At 48.2% G+C, this 20,614-nt stretch overlaps 1 protein-coding gene across 4 annotated transcripts in view; it reads right to left on the bottom strand.

The window, feature by feature from the left end:
* Positions 1 to 16,813: 16,813 nt before the first annotated feature.
* CLDN14 (claudin 14) overlaps positions 16,814 to 20,614 on the bottom strand; it is a 131,948-nt gene continuing 128,147 nt past the window's right edge. For all 4 annotated transcript variants that reach the window (XM_023191297.2, XM_023191314.3, XM_023191321.3 and 1 more), the window contains one exon: positions 16,814 to 17,959. In XM_023191297.2, the coding sequence (XP_023047065.1) occupies positions 17,159 to 17,878 (720 nt within the window). In that variant the 5' untranslated portion in view covers positions 17,879 to 17,959 and the 3' untranslated portion in view covers positions 16,814 to 17,158. The remainder of the gene's footprint in view (positions 17,960 to 20,614) is intronic.

The raw sequence follows: 20,614 nt of genomic DNA, 5'->3' as shown, positions 1-20,614 counted from the left end.
GGGAGTTTGAGACTAGCCTGGGCAACATAGAAAGAACCCATCTCTACACAAAAATTAAAAAATCAGCCAACTGTGTGGTGCATGCCTGTGGTCCCAGCTACCTGGGGGGCTGGGGTGGGAGGATCGCTTGAGCCTGGGAGGTCCAGGCTGCAGTGAGCCGTATCTCGCCACTGTACTCCAGCCTGTGTGACATAGTGAGACCCTGTCTCAAAAAAAAAAAAAAAAAAAAGGCTCCATTTCTGAGATGGAGTCTTGTGGAGTGCAGTGGCATGATCTCGGCTCCCTGCAGCCTCTGCCTCCCAGGTTCAAGCATTTCTTCTGCCTCAGCCTCCTGAGTAGCTGGGATTACAGGTGGCCACCACCAGGCCTGGCTAATGTTTTTGTATTTTTAGTAGAGACGGGGTTCGCCATATTGGCCAGGCTGGCCACGACCTGCTGACCTCAGGTGATCCATGCGCCTCGGGCCTGCAAAGTGCTGGGATTACAGGCGTGAGCCACTGAGCCCCACCAAAAAATGTAGTTTGGATATGAGCTATGACATGAATGAATCTTAGACATTATGCAACTTCCTGTAAATGCAGTCACATAATATGTGGCCTTTTGTATCTGTTTTTTTCATTTAACATAGTGTTTTCTTGGAGGTCCAGCCACACTGCAGCATGTATCAGAATGCACGTGGCACGTATACTATCTGTCTAGCCAGATCCCACTGTGTTCCTCCATCGCTCTATTGATGGACATTTGAGTTGTTTCTTCCTTTTGGCTATTGTGGGTAATGCTGCTATGAACATTTGTGTACAAGGGTTTGTTGAGTCCCTGCTGCTTTCTCCCGTTTTGGATATATTCCTAGGAGTGGAATTGTGGGGTCATTATTGCATTTTAGTTAGAAGGACTCTCCACCCTCTGAAATGTGTTGGTGGCGTCATTGTCTGTGGCTTTTTAAGGATTCCTGTCCATCATCTCACATTTTCTGAATTCTCTAGTTTCACCTACCTGAGGGCCTCCCGTAGAACCACTCATGGACTCCGAGGTGCGTGTTGTGAAGGCCTTGACCTCTCACACGCTGCTCTGGGTCTACACTGAAATAGAGAGTCAATAAAAGAGGAAGAGTGCTCTGCTGCTGTGGCGGGGCCGAGGGGGAAGGCGACAGAGATGGGATGAAGCTGTCATTCTTTTTTTTTTTTTGAGATGGAGTCCTGCTTTGTTGCCTAGGCTGGAGTGCAATGGTGTGATCCGGGTGCACTGCAACCTCTGCCTCCCAGGTTCAAGCGATTCTCCTGCCTCAGCCTCCTGAATAGCTGGGATTACAGGTGCCTGCCACCACACCCAGCTAATTTTTTGTATTTTAGTAGAGATGGGGTTTCACTGTGTTGCCCAGGCTGGTCTCGAATTCCTGAGTTCAGGCAATCCACCCACCTTGGCCTCCCAAAGTGCTGGGATTGCAGGAGTGAGCCACTGCGCTTGGCCGAAGCTGCTATTCTTTAGCTACCATTGGACCCTCCCTTGCCAGCAGAATCAGTCATTGCTGCAAGACCAGTGACCCGGAGCAGCCTGTGAGGGAAGGAGGGCCGGTCCTACCACCTGTGGCCCTTGGGTCAGGCAGAGGAGTCTAATGAAAGTGTCCGCTGCTAATCAGAGCGTGAACTTGAGCCTGTGAGAGAGTGGAGTCTTATAGACGGACGGGGCAGCCAAGGAGCCCACTGCTACTGGGGCACCCAAAGTTTCCTTCTGGTCCCATTGCCCTCACCCCTGTGCTCCATTCTCACTCCTCCAGACTTCATGCTCTAGGAAACCAGATTCATTTTGTAGTTAACCCAACCTCCAAAGGCAGCTTCTGGGCTGAGGCCTCTCCCAAGAATGTTCTTGTGTTGTGTAGGCTGCCAGGTGGTGCTAGATTCAAGTCCATCTCAGAGCCTGCCCCTGGTTGTCCCTTTCGGTGCCCTTTCCCCTCCACCCTTAGGCACCTGAGCTTGCTGAGGCAACAGGCTTTATACCTTAGTGGGAGTCAAAGCTGGTTTGATAGCTTTCCAAGGAACAACTCCTGCCTCCTGCCTTCCCTGCATCCCCCCTCCAATTAAAATACAGACCTGGGCCAGGTGCAGTGGCTTAGGCCTGTAATCCCAACATTTGAGAGGCTGAGGTGGGTGGAATGCTCGAGGCCAGAAGTCCGAGACCATCCTGGCCAACATGATGAAACCCCGTCTCTATTAAAAATACAAAAAATTAGCTGGGCCTGGTGGCAGGTGCCTGTAGTCCCAGCTACTCAGGAGGCTGAGGCAGGAGAATTGCTTCAGCCAGGGAGGTGGAGGTTGCAGTGAGTCAAGATTGTACCACTGCACTCCAGCCTGGGCGACAGAGCGAGATTCAGTCTCACACACGCACACATACACACATACAAAAAAAAAACCAAAAAAACCAAAAAAACCAGGCCTGAAATTTAGCTGGGGCTGTGTCTGGTCCTGCACGTAGAATAACGAATGACGTGGACATAGTCTCTGAACTCAGACCCTAGAGTCTAATGGAAGATTCAGAAAAACGTGTGTTCCAATTAATAAAAAAAAAGTAATTGTTTTATTCTGAGAAAAAGTGTGTGGGAGATGAACAGTGTGCTGAGATAATGACTCGCAGGGATGTGGGGGCTGCTTTGGGTGAGAAGGAGCCAGTCACCACTTCTATACGATCTGGATTTAATCCTTCCTTCTGGAGCTTTTTCGGGTCCTTTTTCTTTTATGTTCAGAAATTTCATGAAGATGTATCTTAGTTCTTTTCTTTTATTTTATTTTATTATTTTTTTGAGACGGAGTCTCGCTCTGTCACCCAGGCTGGAGTGCAGTGGCTCAAGCTCGGTTCACTGCAAGCTCTGCCTCCCGGGTTCACACTGTTCTCCTGCCTCAGCCTCCCGAGTAGCTGGGATTACAGGCACCTGTCACCACGCCCAGCTATTTTTTGTATTTTTAGTAGAGACGGGGTTTTACCATGTTAGCCAGGATGGTCTCAATCTCCTGACCTCATGATCTGCCCGCCTCGGCCTCCCAAAGTGCTGGGATTACAGGTGTGAGCCACCGCGGCCAGCCAGGATGTATCTTAGTTCTTTTTTTTTTTTTTTTGAGACGGAGTCTTGCTCTGTCACCCAGGCTGGAGTGCAGTGGCCTGATCTCAGCTCACTGCAAGCTCCGCCTCCCGGGTTCACGCCATTCTCCTGCCTCAGCCTCCCGAGTAGCTGGGACTACAGGCGCCCGCCACCTCGCCCGACTAGTTTTTTGTATTTTTTAGTGGAGACGGGGTTTCACCATGTTCGCCAGGATGGTCTCGATCTCCTGACCTCGTGACCTGCCCTTCTCGGCCTCCCAAAGTGCTGGGATTACAGGCTTGAGCCAGCGCGCCCGGCCTTATCTTAGTTCTTAATGTAGATCTTTGTTCATTCATTCCATCTGATGCTTTTTAAGCCCTTTCAATTGGGAAGTTCAGGTCCCCTTTTAGTTCTGGAAAATTTATTTCAAATTTTTTTTTTTTTTTTTGAGATGGAGTCTGGCTCTTGTTGCCCAGGCTGTGGAGTACAGTGGTGCAATCTCAGCTCACTGCAACCTCTGCCTCCCAGGTTCAAGCAATTCTCTTGCCTCAGCCTCCCAAGTAGCTGGGACTGCAGGCGTGCACCACCATGCCTGGCTAACTTTTGTATTTTTAGTAGAGATGGGGTTTTACCGGGTTGGTCAGGCTGGTCTTGAACTCCTAACCACAGGTGATCCGCACGCCTTGGCTTCCCAAAGTGCTGGGATTACAGGCGTGAGCCGTTGCGCCTGGCCTGTTTCAACGTTTTTAAAGATAATTTTCGCTCATCTGTTTTCTGTATTCTTTTCTTTCAGGGACTCCTGCTTGTCAGATGCTTGACCTCCTATGGGGAACTTCTGTGTCCTTCGTCTTCTGGTGCATGGTTCCCTTTTATTTGTGTTGTAATCTCTGTTATGCTCTAGAATGTTTGCTGTATATTCCAACCTTTTGTTTACTTTTTAAAAATGTATTTATTTTGTTTTAAACTTTTATTTTATTTACATTTTTTAAATTTAAGAGACTTTTCCATTTTATAACCTTTTCATAGCTCACTGCAACCTCCACCTCCCAGGTTCAAGCAGTTCTCCCACCTCAGCCTCCCAAATAGCTGGGATTACAGCCACCACGCCTGGCTAATTTTAGTAACAAGAGGGTTTTGCTATGTTGGCCAGGCTGCTCTTGAACTCCTGGCCTCAAGTGATCCGCCCGCCTCAGCCTCCCCAAGTGCTGGAATTACATAGCATTCTATTCTTATAGACAAAATGTGACCTTGAATTTTTCTGAGAATAGAGAATTTTTTTTTTTTTTTTTTTTGAGACAAGGTCTCTGTCACTCGGGCTGGAGTGCAGTAGTGCAATCATGGCTCACTGCAGCCTCGACCTCCTGGGCTCAAGAGATCCTTCCTCCTCAGATCCCAAGTAGCTGGGACTACAGGCACAAGTCACTACTCCCGACTAATTTATTTTTTGTATAGACGAGGGTCTTGCTGTGTTGCCCAGGCTGGTCTGGAACTCCTGGCTTAAAGCGATACTCCCAACTTGGCCTTCCAAAGTATTGGGATTATAGGCATGCACCATCTCACCTGGCCTAAATTGAGATTTTCTTCCCTGAATGATCTGTTTCCTCTGGTGTCAGGTGTTTTCTCTTTGTTCTTCTTTTCTCTCCCTTTCATGATGCAGTATTTCTTCAAATGTCTGATGACTCTTTGGCATGTGAGGCAATACAGAGGCTGGCAGGGAGTGTTGCTTACCTAAGCAAGGTTTGTCAAAAGGGAGGCTTCCCTTTAACCAGAGAAACTGGGTTTACCCGCAAGGACTTCTCAACTGACAGAAGTAAAGAGCTTTGTGGGGAGGTGCCAGCACTTGTACTACCCACCTCATAAGTTTCTTTCAAAATGGTTTATTTGTTTTTCTGTTTTGTTTTTTGTTTTGTTTTGAAATAGTCTTGCTCTGTTGCACAGGCTGGAGTGCAATGGCATGATCTCGGCTTACTGCAACCTCCACCTCCCGGGTTCAAGTGATTCTCCTGCCTCAGCCTCCCAAGTAGCTGGGATTACAGGGGCCCACTACCATGCCTAGCTAATTTTTTTTGTTTTTTGGTTTTTTTTAGTAGAGATGGGGTTTCACCATGTTGGCCAGGCTGGTCTCAAACTCCTGACCTCAGGTGATCCGCCTGCCTCAGCCTCCCAAAGTGCTGGGATTACAGGTGTGAGCCACCGTGCCTGCCCTATTTAGTTGTTTTAAAAGTATATTCTGTATGTGTGTGGTGGGATGTGTGGGAGGGGGAGGCAATACACAAGTAAATACCTGGTTGCCTGGCATTTTGCATTTTCAGCTCCACTCCCCCTCAGGGTCTGCCTGTCAGGTTAGTTAACTCAACTGCAGACTCTCCACTTGTATTCCAGGTTTATACTCCCAGCTGTGCCTCCTGCTACCCTGTATTTTTGTATTTTTGTATTTATATCAAAAACATTGTATTTTTGACTGGGAGCGGTGGCTCATGCCTGTGATCCAAGCACTTTGTGAGGCTGAGGTGGAAGGATCACCTGAGCAGCCTGGGCAACATAGTGAGACCCTGTCTCTATGAAAAGTCAAAAAATTAGCTCAACATGGTGACATGACCTGTAGTCCCAGTTACTTGGGAGGCTGAAGCAGGAGGATCACTTGAGCCTGGGAGGTCAAGGCTTCAGTGAGCTATGATCACACTACTGCAGTCCAGCCTGGGTGATGGCCTGTCTCAAAAATATATATATATAATTTCACTTCAGCTTTCTGTCTTCAAGAATTAAAAAAAAGTTTTTTGACACTTCTCACATTCTCTTTGTTGTTGTATTATATTCTTTTATTATTTACTATTATTTTAATGGGGCCAGGGAAGAATGGGGATTTAAACACATGAACTTAGTCTGCTGTATTAAATTGATAGCTCCCAATTTTAAAGGATTACTTTGGCTGTTTTATCAGAAGTAAGTGGAAAGTTGAATAATATTCTACAACTTTCCAGAATTGTTATAAACCTTTCATCATTAGGAAATTAACTTCTTTATGCTAGATAACATTTTTTGCTCTGAAATCTCTTTGTGTGATATTAATATAACCCCTCCATCTTTTAAATAAATCAGTGTTAGTATCATATACTTTTCCATTATTTTACTTTTAATTTATTGTGTCTTTATTTTTATAGTGATTTTCTATGTAGGCAGCACATAATTGGGAAGACCCAACCCAATGATGTGCTTTTTTATCCAATTTGACAGTCTCTGCTTTTAACTGATGTGTTTAGACCATTTACATTTAATGTAATTATTGATATACTTAGGTTTAAATCAAGAAACTATAACAATTCTAGTTTATGCACCTAACAACAGAGCTTCAAAATACATGAAGTAAAAACTTACAGAACTGTGAGGAGAAATAGATCCTAATTTATAGTCAGATTTCAATACTCCTCTATCAATAATTGATAGAGAAATAGAAAAGCAGGCTGGGCATGGTGGTTTACACGCATAATCCTAGCACTTTGGGAGGCTGAGGTGGGAGGATTGCTTGAGCCCAGGAGTTCATGACCAGCAGCCTGGGCAACATAGCAAGACCTTGTTGCTACCAAAAAATTTAAAAATTAGCTGGGTATGGTGATACACATCTGTAGTCCCAGCTACTTGGGAGACTGAGGTGGGAGGATTGCTTCAGCCCAGGAGTTCGAGGTTACAGTGAGCTATGATTATGCTATTGTACTCCAGCTTGGGTGATAGAGCAAGACCCTGTCTCTAAGAATAAAAGGGGAAAAAAAGCAGGGTGGATACCAAAGAATCAAACAACACAGGAGAGAGAGAAATTGCCAAGGAGACAGTCTGAAGAAGTCTGGAAGAGCAGGGACATGTCTTTGTGTGAAAGACTGGCTTTTGACTTGGGAGAGGAGCAGAAGGGAAGCAGCAGATGGGAATAGAAACAAGTAAGTTTGAGGATTTGGAGATAAGAAGCAGGAAGATTATTTTCTTTCTTTCTTTTTTTTTTTTTGAGATGGAGTCTAGCTTTGTTGCCAGGCTGGAGTGCAGTGGCATGATCTCAGCTCACTGCAATCTCCGCCTCCTGGGTTCAAGTGATTCTCCTACCTCAGCCTCCTGAGTACCTGGGACTACAGGCGCGTGCCACCACGCCCAGCTAATTTTTATATTTTTAGCAGAGACAGGGTTTCACCACGTTGACTAGAATAGTCTCAATCTCCTGACCTCATGATCTGCCCACCTCAGCCTCCCCAAGTGCTGGTATTACAGGTGTGAGTCACTGTACCTGTCCTATTTTATTTAAATGTGACTAGAAAGGCTTTGCTTTCATTAGAAGAATTTCGTGCACAAAAGATCAGATGGTGCTGTTTTACAGCACTGAGAGTCACACTTCAGAGCTTCTCCCAAAATACCCTGATTTGACTGTAGCTTGGACCATATTTGGGCATGGTGGAAGAATGTGTCTGTCTCTGCTATTTATTATTGACTCATGATGAAACTGGGTTCAGCCTCCATTTAGGAAAAGGCATGGGCTCTTGTGTCCTGCACAAAATGCATTCTCTTACATTTTTTTCTTCTCTTTCAGCTTTGGTCAAGGCTTTACCCTTTTCTTTTCTTTTCTTTTCTTCTTTTTGCAGTGGAGTGGCAGCCACTATGGTTCCAAGAGACTTTGTTCTCCACAAAATATGGTCCTGGAAAGTTCTGTGCAAATGAATTTTTAAGTTATATTAAATCATATGTCAAAATATTAGAGGAGTCACATATCTGAAGGTATTTAATGATGGCAATCATTTGTAAAGCACAGAGCCATGCATTCAGCCACCCATCACTTGTTCAGCAACTACTACATCCACATACATGGGAATAAAGAAGTGACTAGGACAGCAAGGTTCACAGTCCAGTGGGGTAAAAGATGAGCACAGGGTGACTTGTAAAGAAAACAAAAACAAGCCCGGTGTGGTGGCTCACGCTTGTAATCCCAACACTTTGGGAGGCCAAGGCAGACAGATCACTTGAGGTCAGGAGTTTGAGACCAGGCTAGCCAACGTGGCGAAACCCCGTCTCTACTAAAAATTCAAAAATTAGCCGGACATGGTGGTGGGCACCTGTAATCCTAGCTACTGGGGAGGCTGAGGCAGGAGAATCGCTTGAACTTGGGAGGTGGAGGTTGTGGTGAGCCGAGATCGTACCACTGCACTCCAGCCTGAGAGACAGACTGAGACTCACTCTCTCTCTCAAAAAAAAAAAAAAAAAAAAAAAAACAACAAATAAAAAATCCCAATTATAAGTGTCCACCTGGATAAATGATCACAGAATGAATATGCCTGTGTAACTACTTCCCAGGTCAAAAGAGGGAACATCACCAGCCTAGAAGCTGCCTCTACCTCATGCTCCGTCCCAGCTACCAAAGTATGTAATTTTACCAGTTTACACTCCCCAGCAATGTAAGTTGCAGTTTGTATTAGTCCATTTTCATGCTGCTGATAAAGACATATCCGAGACTGGGAAGAAAAAGAGGTTTAATGGACTCACAGTTCCACGTGGCTGGGGAGGCCTCACAATCATGGTGGAAGGTGAAAGACACTTCTTATGTGGCAGTAGCAAGAGAGGATGAGAGCCAAGGGAAAGCAAAAACCCCTTATAAAAACAATAGATCTCATGAGATTTATTCTCTATCATGAGACCAGTATGGGGGACACCACTGCCCCACCATGATTCAGTTATCTCCCAGCGGGTCCCTCCTACAACATGTGGGAATTATGGGAGCTACAATTCAAGATGAGATTTGGGTGGGGACACAGAGCCAAACCTTATCACAGTTGTTCCACCTTCTTGCCAACACTTGATCTTGTCAGTCTATTTAACCATTCTGGTAGGTGTTGTTGTGATATCTCATTGTGTATGTGTGGTTTGTTTGTTTGTTTTGAGACAGGGTCTCACTCTGTCACCCAGGCTGGGATGCAGTGGTCTGCTCTTGGCTTACTGTAGCCTCACCCTCCCAGGCTCAAGCAATCTTTCCACCTGGGCCTCCTGAGTAGCTGGGAATGCAAGTGCACTCCACCATGCCCTGCTAATTCTTTTTCTTTTTTTCTTTTTCCTTTTTTTTTTCTTTTTTTTTTGTAGCGATGGAGTTTTGCCATGTTGCCCAGACTGGTCTCGAATTCCTGAGCTCAAGCAATCCTCCCACCTCAGCCTCCTGAGTAGCCGGGACTGTAGGTGAACATCACCTATGCCCGGCTAATTGTTTTATTTGTAGAGACTGAGGTCTTGTTTCATTGGCCAGGCTGGTCTTGAACTCCTAGTTTCAAGCAATCCTCTCACTTCGGCCTCCCAAAATGCTGGGATTACAGGCCACCGTGCCTGGCTCATTGTAGTTTTAATGGGAACCAGATTTGATTTTGGAAAAATAAAAGCATGAAATGTTCTGCCTGGGTGCTATGGAGCAATTTGTAGTCATCACCAAGGTGAATGCTAATTTTTTTTTTTTTTTTTTTTGAGATGGAGTTTTGCTCTTGTTGCCCAAGCTGGAGTGCAGTGACGCGATCTTGGCTCACTGCAACCTCCACCTCCCGGGTTCAAGAGATTCTCCTGCTTCAGCCTCCCAAATAGGTGGGATTATAGGCATGCGCCATCACACCCGGCTAATTTTTGTATTTTTAGTAGAAACGGGGTTTCACTATGTTGGCCAGGCTGGTCTCAAACTCCTGACCTCAAATGATCAGCCTGCCTCGGCTTCCCAAAGTGCTGGGATTATAGGCGTGAGCCACCATGCCCGGCCAGAATACTAAATTTTATAACAGATGTATCTAAGGGGCTATAGATGGAAAAAGAGGATACCTCTTCCACTCAGAGGGTTGTCTGGGATGTCACCACTGTGCACACATATCAGGAGGGGGCTGCGAATCACGTGCCATCCAGGTTCCAGGTCGTCCAAGTATAGCACTGGATGTTCCCATTCTCACAACCTCTTCCCCATCCTGGGCCTTCACTGCCTCCAACTCATGTCAGCAAGATCATGACCAGCTCCTACCTAAGGCAGGCCTCTGCTTCCCCAGATACCTGTTGAAGCCACTAGACCAAAACTCTCCTATATTTTCCGGACTGGTCAGACTTACCTTCTGTCTTTGTCTTATGCCAGATGGGAACCTACACAAATGCTTTATTTTGGAAAAATGCCTGGGATGACAGAAAACAAATCCCAGACCTCCCCAGAGCTGGAGGCCTTGGAGGCTCCCGGCAGGAGCTGGTGGGCTCCCAGCAGGACGGAGAGCTTGAGCCAGTCAATCATTTACCCAGCAGGCAGGGGGAAGGTGTGAGCTTTTAAATAGAAAGCCCTCAGGAGAAAGGAATTGAAGTGTGTATTGTGCTGGGCTTTCCTGGGGTGAAGCTGGCAGAGCAAGAGGTGGGGCCAGGAAGAGGCAGGTGATTAGCCCCCCAGGGGCTGGGCCCTCCCTGATTTATGGGGTGACCCCCACTGGCCTTTCCCAGGCAGGAAATGGGCTGTTTACTAATGCCTTCCCCCTGCCACACACCTGTGAAAGCCAGTTGGTAGTATTTTAAAATAATTTACTAGAATGAAATTTCTGTGTTTTCATTTGGATACTTGCCCAGTAACTGGCTTTGTGTGTTTTATTTTTTAAAAAATGGCTTAAAATATGCAGGATCTTAAGCTTCAGTATTTCTGTTTGTCTCTGTCTTTGTCTCACTGTCTGTCTCTCTCTCATACACACACACACACACACACACACACACCTGTGTCTCAGGTGAGAAACGGGTCCTCACCCTAGGAGATGTAAGATGGCTTTTCTTTAAATCGTGGAGGTCTTAGTTAATTCTTCTTAAACTAATTTGTCACTCTCTCTGGGGCTTCTCTGCTTTCTCCTCCTTCCTCCCACCGTGACCTTAAGCCACAGAGCATTGCCAGTTCTAATTTTGTTTGTCTAAAATTGGTGCTTCTGGCAGAAGAAATGTGCTGTTGGCTTGCTTTGAGCTTGGCCTATCTCGGTTTAGCAAGGCCTCCCCCAGGGACTCAGTCTCCAGTCTGCGGAGCACGCAGAGACAGCCATGGTCCCTGCCCTGCCAGGGGCATCTAATGCCAGGTGAGGAACTACTCATTCTGTTTGTCAGAGATGGAAAAACTGCCTTTGGCGGAATTGCAATTCATTCCCTTCAAGGCACTGAGATGGCCCTTACCGTGCACAGATGAAAAACCACTGCCCACTTAGCATTGTATTCTAGGACAAATAGGGGAAGTCTCACTCTGAGAATGAAAGACGGGCCCAGGTGCTTGCTGGCCTCAGGAAGGGTGCTCAGCTCCACCCTGCTGTTCTGCTGCCCTCTCCTCCCCCGAGACCCACACACATGAAGTCCTATTGGGTCTCCATGTAGCTCTTAGGAACTAAACCGTCGCTTACATGCAGTAGGAAATTTGAACTTCCAGTTGCATGAAAGTTTTCTCATGGTGAAGGGGCTTTACGTGCATCTTCAAGTCACGTGAGCAAATGCTCTGCTTTGTCTGTGGCGGGAAGGTGAGGACAGTGCTGACTTCTCGTGTGGCTGTGACGATTAAAGGTGGTAAATCCGTGCTGTTGTTTGCTCCTTCCTCCTTGAAACGGGCTCTGCCCTTGGCTTCCAGGGCGCTCCTCTTTTGGTTCCCCTCGCCCCCTGGGCACTTCTCACCTGGTTCCTGTGCTGAATCCCCCGCCTCTGCTAGCTTCTGTATGCCACTCTCTCTAGGGCTCAGTCCAGTCTCTTGAGTTCCTCATCTATATTCACTTCCAGTGTGATCTTTTCAAGCTGCATGGTTTAAATTCCATCTCTGGGCCAATCTCTCCAGTTCAGGGCTGTCCCTGAACTCCAGGTTTATATACCTAAACTTATATACCTTATATACCTAAGTACCCACTCAACTTCTCCACTCGAGGCAGCTCAGACCAAATAGATGAAAGCAAACTTGATCTACCTCATCAACAACCATTCTTTCTGGAATCTTCTTCATTTCAGAAAATGGTAACGCTCTGCTTCCAGTCGATCCAGTCCCAAGTCTTGGCATCACCTTTAAAGCATCTTTTTTTTCACTCCGCATGCTTGGCCATCAGGAAACCCTATCAGCTCTACCGGCAGACCCATCCCCACCTCTTCCCACCTCTCCACTGCCACCGCCTAGTCCAGACCCACATGGAGTCTATGTGCCTGGGTTGTCACCATCCGTGCTGCTCCTTCTGCCTGGCAGTGAGGGACAGGGGGACCAAGGCAGGGAGGCAGGATGGCGTTGTGGCCAAGTGTGGGACTTTGGGGCCAGGATTTTTGGGTGCAAATTCTGGTGCCATCTTTGGTTTATTACTATCAAGAAATTGATTGTTGTTATACACATTTCAAATTGTGCTGTAGTTTTCAAATTATTTCCGTTTAGGTCCACAGTGCTTGACATGAAAGTGGGATTTTTGGGACGTTTCAGAAGCCTTTAATTTCAAAAGGCTAAATTCATGAAACCAATTAGGCCGTGTTGTCCAAGAGGGGGAACAGGTACTTTCAGTGTAGGAGGGGGCGGCTCCATCTCAGGAAGCAGCTTCCCAGAGACTGCCTGGGAAGAAGGTTACTTTTGCTCCAGGGTTCTACAGGGTGGAAGATTCTAGTGCCCATTTAAAGGGAGGGATGAGGAGCACTGGGAGCTCCTAGGCTGTGAAGGCATCAGGCCTGGCAATCAGTGGGAAACCAGGGCGACCCCAAGGACTGAAGATTGACCCCCGCATCCCTTCTAAGTCTAGGGCCTCCCTTAGTGTTGGGCCCCTGAGACCCCCTCAATGCAGGGGGAGGGGACCAGAAAACATGCTTGACTTTAATATACATTTTTTCCCCCATAAGGACTTTAGATCTCTCTGGATTGGAGCCAAATTTGATGTGATTTAGAGAAATAAAGAAATGCAGCATTTCTTAATCCATAAGGGTCATGCTGTAAATTTTTGCCTATAACAATGGTTTTCTGGAATACATGAGTCAGACTCATGTTCTCTTTTCAGTCTGAAATGTGGGGTTGTGTATTGTACCTCCACAAGGAGATCATGCTTTTGTTGAAACAACCTTGGTTAAGAAATCCTAGTCCCAAAGATTTGGGTGGATACAGGCATCTCTCATGGCCAAGGTTGTAATGTGGCAAAGAGGGGCTCAGAGGACCTGAGGAACGGCGAGAGCCAGAGAGAAGGGAGAGCCGGGTGCTGCATTCTTACACCTTCTTCCTGAGGGTGGGAACCAAGGTCTTAGGAAGATCAACTTCCTCTCTGAGCTGGGCAGCTTTCGGATGATGGAGGCACGCATATCCCCTCCTGTGTGCCACTTCCTGTTTCCCATGGGATTCCATCTTGGACCTCTGGGTCTGACATCATCTTTCATCCAATCCACCTAGGACCCAGTTAACACAAGCCCTGTTGAGTGATGGTTCTGCAAAGAGCCGAATATGGCCATGAAGCAGTTCCCTGTGTTATTTGGATATAGTCTGGACATAAATATGCTTAGACTATAGGTCATGTGTCTTCTTGAGTTAATGTATTCATCCCTTGCCTACCTGTCTGGGTTCAAATCCTGGGTCTTTTACTCACTTGGCCTGTGGCCCTGGGCAAGTAACTTAATCTCTTTGTGCTTTAGTTTTCTCCTTTGTAAAATGAGGTTAAGAGTAATATTTAGCTAGTGCGGTGGCTCACCTTTATAATCCCAGCACTTTGAGAGGCTGATGCAGGAGGATTGCTTGAGCCAGCCCAGGAGATGGAGATCAGCCTGGGCAAAACAGTGAGACCCTGTCTCTACAAAAAAAAAAAAAAAAAAAAAAAAAAAAAAAAAAAAAAAAAATTAATCAGGTGTGTGGTGGTGGACACCTGTAGTCCCAGCTACTCAGGAGTCTGAGATGGGAGGATTGCTTGAGCTCAGGAGGTTGGACTGCAGTGAACTGTGATTGAGTCACTGAACTCCAGCTTGGGTGACAGAGCAAAACCCTATCTCAAAAAACCGAAACAAAACAGAAAACTAAAAAAAAAAAAAAAAAAAAATTATCTCACATTGAATCAAATTTGTAGATGAGAAGAAAAGTATGCCTGATACATAGTAAGTGATAATAAATTGTAATCGTTATTACTAGACTTTCATCTGAGGAGGAGAGAGAGTCATATTTTATTTTAGTAGTGACAGAATTCAGAAAAAGAGTTTGAAAAAGTTATTTTTTTCATGGCTGGGTGTGGTGGCTCACTCTTGTAATCCCAGCACTTTGGGAGGCCGAGGCAGGTGGATCACTTGAGGCCAGGAGTTTGAAACCAGCCTGGCCAACATGGTGAAACCCCATCTCTACTAAAAATACAAAAATTAGCCAGGCATGGTGGTGGGTGCCTGTAAGCTCAGCTACTCAGGAGGCTGAACTGGGAGGATGCCTTGAACCTGGGAGGTGGAGGCTGCAGTGGGCCAAGATTGTACCACTGCACTCCAGCCTGGGTGACAGAGCGAGACTCCATCTCAAAACAAAAGGAAACAGTATTTTTTTTTCATTTGTAACAGGTCTATTAACTAGAATAACTTCATAAAATGCTGTCTGGATTGTGCCCATCAAGCAAACACTGACAGTATCATTCTGCTGGTAGAAAATTGTTTTTCTCCTCTTTATAGATTCAGATTTATTCCTTTTTTATAACTTAAAGAATAGATGACAACTGCTTGTTTCATCCTAAATAAATAAAGACCTCTCAGATCTCGATGCCTGACGTAAATAGCATGGCAGATCCCAGCCTCCTCAGCTTCTCTGTGGTCAGATAAAGGCCGAGATGTGTGGCACCCACTCCTTCCAGAAGAGTCATCTGTTGCCTGGGGTCTAGAGGGTCATACAAAACAGACAAGAAGCCAGAAGCAGTGGCTCACGCCGGTAATCCCAGCACTTTGGGAGGCTGAGGCAGGAGGATCATTTGAGGTCAGGAGTTCAAGACCAGCCTGGCCAACATCATGGTGAAACCCCATCTCGACTAAAAATACAAAAATTAGCCAGGTGGGGTGGCATGCACCTGTAGTCTGAGCTACTTGGGAGACTGAGGCAGGAAAATCGCTTGAACCCGGGAGGTAGAGGTTGCAGTGAGTGGAGACTGTGCGACTGCACTCCAGCCTGGGCACACAGAGCAAGACTCCATCTCAAACAAACAAACAAAAAAGAAATATGTAAGTATGTGTACAGCCGTTCCTTAAATCCTCCGTTCTTCAATATTGCTAGGAGGCCCCTGAGAGATTTTATCACAACATAGTTTATTAGGTATAAATGGCAGAGCCTAAAGCAATCAGAAGAGGGCTGCCCAGTGTACACGTTACCGGTGTGAGCCTTGGCCAGTGGAGAAGCAGGTGCCTGACCCAGTCAGGCCAGGAGGAGGCACGAAGTCAGGAGAGCATTAGCAGGCCTCAGGCCTTGCTGGTTGCAGGGCTCTGGGCTCTGGGCTGCCTGGCCTGCCCTTTTGACAGCAGTTCTCAAGCCTCTTGACCATTGTACTAGAGCCTCCCTGGCACTGAAGCCAGGGTCTCAGCAGGCCACACGAGCGAGCCTGGCCAGCTGGCTGCAAGCCTGCCACTGACCCACTGCGGCTCTCCTGCACTCAGTGACTGCTGGAGCCCTGACTCCCAGACCGCTGAGAATAGAGCGACTTCACGTGACAGCCCCTCTGTGTGTAAGTCTCAGGTCAAGCCCTTCCATGGAGTGAGCTGTTTCCTTCCACATTCAGAGCCTCAGGTTCGGGACAGAGGCCAGGTGCAGTCCGATGTGGGCCAAAGACATGAGCCCATGTGGATGTGAGAGCAGGCCCAGGCTCCCTGTGTGTCACCACGTGACTTAGATCACAGCAGGGATCAGTAGTGTTCTCAGAACCATCAGGCCTCCCCCAGCTCCCCAGACAGTTTTCGCAGCTGCAGGAACAGCCACAGATGCTGTTCTCATGGCAGCCGGGACTGGCCACCCTAGAAAAGAAGCCGGTGAAGTCCCAATGGGGCCCTTCGGGGCAAGTGGTGCTCCTAACTGGGCTTTTTGCCAAAGCCTAGAAAGATAAGACACCGGCCGTGCTTCACTCCGTTTTTCCTGTTTTTATTTTTATTTTTTTTTTGAGACAGAGTCTCGCTCTGTCACCCAGGCTGGAGTGCAGTGGTTCGATGTCAGCTCACTGCAACCTCCGCCTCCTGAGTTCAAGTGATTCTCCTGCCTCAGCCTCCTGAGTAGCTGGGATTGCAGGTGCCCGCCATCACACCCAGCTAATTTTTGTATTTTTATAAGAGATGAGGTGTCACCGTGTTGGTCAGACTGCTCTCGAACTCTGACGGCAGGTGATCCGCCTGCCTCAGCCTTCCAAAGTGCTGGGATTACAGGCATGAGCCACCGTGCCTGGCCCCGTTTCCTTCTGACTCTTGTTTTCTTACCAGTGGGGACCTATTGCTCACAGGAAGAAAATGACATTGTCCTTATTTTGCGACTTCTGGCAACTATCTTTTTCCAAGGACAGCCCCTTCCCTTCTGCCCTGCCTCTGAGTTCAAGCCGGGATGCAGCTCCTAGTTTTTTCAAGCATCTTACAAATGGAGATCAGCTCCGTCGTCCTCCGACATCCTCACCCTGCATCAGAGTCAGGACTCCACAGTGCTGTGGTCAGCACGGCTGCACGGCCCTGCAACCCTGAGCCCCACTGGGTTCTCACTGTGGTTACCAGCACCTTAGGAGACAGAATAACAGTCTGGAAGCAGAAACAGATACTGTCCATTTTATCAACAGCCACAGCCACAAGGTTTATTCCTGAATCACAAACCAACCCCACTGACCAAACTCCCAAGCCACTTTATATTAAACTTATTATCAAATCACCCACATAAATACATATAATAAATACAAAAACAGAGGATGTTTTTTCAGTCTTTGGTATAGAGAGCTTTCTCCTCCTCTTATTGCCCCCTGTCTCTGTGCTCTAAAGACATTTCCTTGCGTTCACATTATTTCCTTGGATACAAAAATCGCCCAGAAGTAAACTTTGTGCTGGAACCCCTGCCTCCATTGACAGTCCTGCCAGGGACCCAGCCCACAGTGGCCCGGGGGAGAAGCAGGCCGTGGGGACTCACACATAGTCGTTCAGCCGGTACCCGCTGTGCGTGGCCGAGGTCACTGAGGGGGCCCGGTTGTCTTTGTAGGCCGCTGGTGGCTGGTAGGCAGGTGCGGTGGTGGCGGTGGCTGTGGTGGCCCTGGGCGGGGCCTGGTAGGGCCTGTAGGGTGCCTCGTCCTGGCAGGACAGGCAAAGCAGGGTGCCACCAATGAGCGAGAGGGACGAGGAGATGAAGCCCAGGTACAGGGCCTGGCCAATCTCGAACTTCATGCCACTGGGCAGCAGCGGGTTGTAGAAATTCTGCACCACGTCGTTGGTGGTCCAGGAGACAGCCACCATGCACAGGAGGCCAGCCAGGATGAAGAGGGAGCCGCCGAGGATGGCGAAGGTGGTCTTGGCGGGTGTGCCCTTGGCGCAGCGCGTGCACTTCATCCCGATGACCGCGCAGGCACAGGCTATGCCCGAGAGCAGGCAGGAGATGACCATGAGGGCACGGGCAGCCTGGAGGTCTTGGGGCAGCGCCAGCAGGGACCGGTAGATCTGGCACTGGTAGATGCCTGTGCTGTGCCACACGCACTCCATCCAGAGCCCTTTCAGGTAGGACACGGCCGTGAGGATATTGGTGCCCACATGCGCCGTCCTTCGCCAGTGAGGCAGGATGGTGGTGATCAGCGTGCCCACCATGCCCAAGAAGCTGAGCAGGAAGCCCAGGAGCTGCACGGCCGTGCTGGCCATGGTGCGGCTGCCTGCCTAGGCCAGCCGGGCAGCGCCCTGGGCCCTCGAGCTCACGCCGCTCCTCAGGTGCCGGCTGGAGCCCTAATGAAGCCGAGGGAGGCGGGAGCAGGGAGAGAAAGGAAACGGGTTAAAGATTATCTCATGCACTTATTTCTGTCACCGAAACCAAGTTTTCCATAGGCGGTTGGTGTGGCAATTAACATGTTTTCAAAAATAGTTTCTGAGACTTCACTGGGTGGGAGAACAACTGCTTTCCCGGGAAGGCAGGATCTGAAGGGATGACAGCCGACGCTGGTCTCAGGGAAGGACTCCAGCCTCCTGCCGGAAGTTCTGCTTATGTCCACCCTCAAGCACTGCTGCTGCTTTGGCATCTCCTGTCCTTCCGTTCGTCAGTAACCAGGAATAACACTTGTTAAATCAACATGTGCTATTCATGCTTTGGCCTGACAGTGCTCAGATGTGTGCCAGCTGTGACTTAGAAAATAGCCCTGGGCGGTTGTCAGCATGAGGGGTTTTCTGAAGTGGGCAAATTCTCCACCCACGTGCTCAGGCAGGGAGAGGGTTAGTCCCCTCGGCAGGTCAGATGCTGCCTTCAGAATTCCAGAGCTGGATGTGACCCAGAGATTGTCAGCTGATGCCAGGGCTGGAATTTCCAAGGTCACAGCTCCTCAGGAGCTGCAGCAGGAGCACAGGCCAGCATCCCTCCTCACCAGCATGGACCTCCGCTCCCACCATGCTGCCCATTCACTATGCCCGCCTGTGACTGGTGAGGGCTGATCGAGGGTGACTTTATTATCAAACAGAGGCTGCTACCTGGCTTTCAGGGACATGGGAATGCCGAGCCCTTTCAAAGGCTTTTAAAGAATTCTTAGCATACCAAAATCCAGGACACTTTTTGGGGACAAGGACCCAGCACCTATATAGGGCCAGGCATATAGAAGACACTAGGGACCGGGCACAGTGGCTCATGCCTGTAATCCCAGCACTTTGGGAGGCCAAGGCAGGCGGATCACCTGAGGTCAGGAGTTCAAGACCAGCCTGGCCAACATGGTGAAACCTCATCTCTACTAAAAATACAAAAATTAGCTGGACATGTTGGCAGGTGCCTATAGTCCCAGCTACTTGGGAGACTGAGGCAGGAGAATTGCTTGAACCAGGGAGGGTGAGGTTGCAGTGAGCCGAGATTGCACCACCGCACTCCAGCCTGGGCGACAGAGTAAGACTCTGTCTCAAAAAACAAAACAAACAAACACTAGGAAATACAGAAGGAAGGAAGGAAGGAGAGAGGGAAGAAGAGGAGGAGGGAGGGAGGAAGGAGAAAGGAAGGAAGTGGGGGCACAGAGAAAGGAAGGAAAAAAGGAAGGGATGTAGGCAGAAAGGGAGGGCAGTGGAAGTCTTGAGTAGACACCACTAGCTTTTCTCTCCTGCCTGGGGCAAGGTAATCAGCGAGACCAAGCATCAGGAGGTCTGGGCGCGGCTGCGCCCATCCAATGGGTGACCTGGGGCTCAGCTTCTTTTTTGGTTCTGAAGGGAGAAAAGGGAAGCGTCTCTGCAGACGACAAGTCACTTCAGCGTCCCAAACCAGCGCAAAACTCAGTAGGCAAAACCTGCTTCTTCTTCTGCAGAGGGCTGAGCCTCAGTTAAGCAGTGCAGGCTGCAGGCGTTGCCCATGCACTGGGCTGCAGGGTGTTGCCCATGAGACCCTGGGACATTGTCAAGAAATCCCCAGTGGGGCTTGGTGGCTGTAATCCCAGCACTTTGGGAGGCTAAGGCAGGTGGATCGCTTAAGGTCAGGAGTTTCAGACCAGCCTGGCCAACATGGTGAAAGCCTGCCTCTACTAAAAAAAACAAAAATCAGCTGGGCGTTGGTGGTGCGCGCCTGTCATCCCCAGCTACTCAGGAGGCTGAGGCAGGAGAATTGCCTGAACCGGGAGGGGGAGGTTTCAGTGAGCCTAGATCGTGCCACTGCACTCCAGCCTGGGTGACAGAACGAGATTCTGTCTTGAAAACTAACTAAATAAATAAATAAGTCCCCTACTAGATGGAAATCACTTGGTGAGTAAATAATAATTGATGTTTCCACTGGGAGTCTAAACCATCAACTTGCTAATTTAAAAACATATACTGGGTTTAAATGCTTTGGCATTGTAGGAGGTCATTGGTTCTGTCCTGATGAATGAACAAACAAAAATGAATAATAACAAAACAATGTGGTGCCTCACAGGACACGGAGTGGACTGAAGGGGTGTCCCGGTGATAGGGTTCGGATTTGTGGCCCCACCCAAATCTCATGTTGAATGGCAGTCCCCAGTGTTGGCGGAAGGGCCTGGTGGGAGGCAAATGAATCATGGCGGGGGGGACCTCTCCCTTACTCTTCTTGTGATAGTGAGTGAGTTCTCCCGAGATCTGGTTGTTTAAAAGTGTGCAGCACCTGCCTGCTCCCTCTCTCTCTTCCTTCTCTGGTGGCGTCATGCCTGCTTCCCCTTTACCTACCGCCATGATTGTAAGTTTCCTAAGGCCTCCCCAGTCATGCTTCCTGTACAGCTTGTGAGAGCCAATGAAGCCTCTTTTCTTTAGAAATTATCCTGTCTCAGGTAGTTCTTTGACTCAGGTTGCATTGCAAGAATGGACTGATACACCGAGTATTTTTCTGCCACTGTTTTGGATGACTATTTGTTCACAGCCCAGAATTTGTCACATGCACTATGCACGATGCTGGCTTTGCACAAAGCCTTT

The sequence above is a fragment of the Piliocolobus tephrosceles genome, chromosome 19 (assembly GCF_002776525.5).
Source record: "Piliocolobus tephrosceles isolate RC106 chromosome 19, ASM277652v3, whole genome shotgun sequence".
Lineage (NCBI taxonomy): Eukaryota > Metazoa > Chordata > Mammalia > Primates > Cercopithecidae > Piliocolobus > Piliocolobus tephrosceles.
The sequence above is the reverse complement of the archived record's forward strand: the minus strand, read 5'-3'. Positions and strand labels throughout refer to the sequence as shown.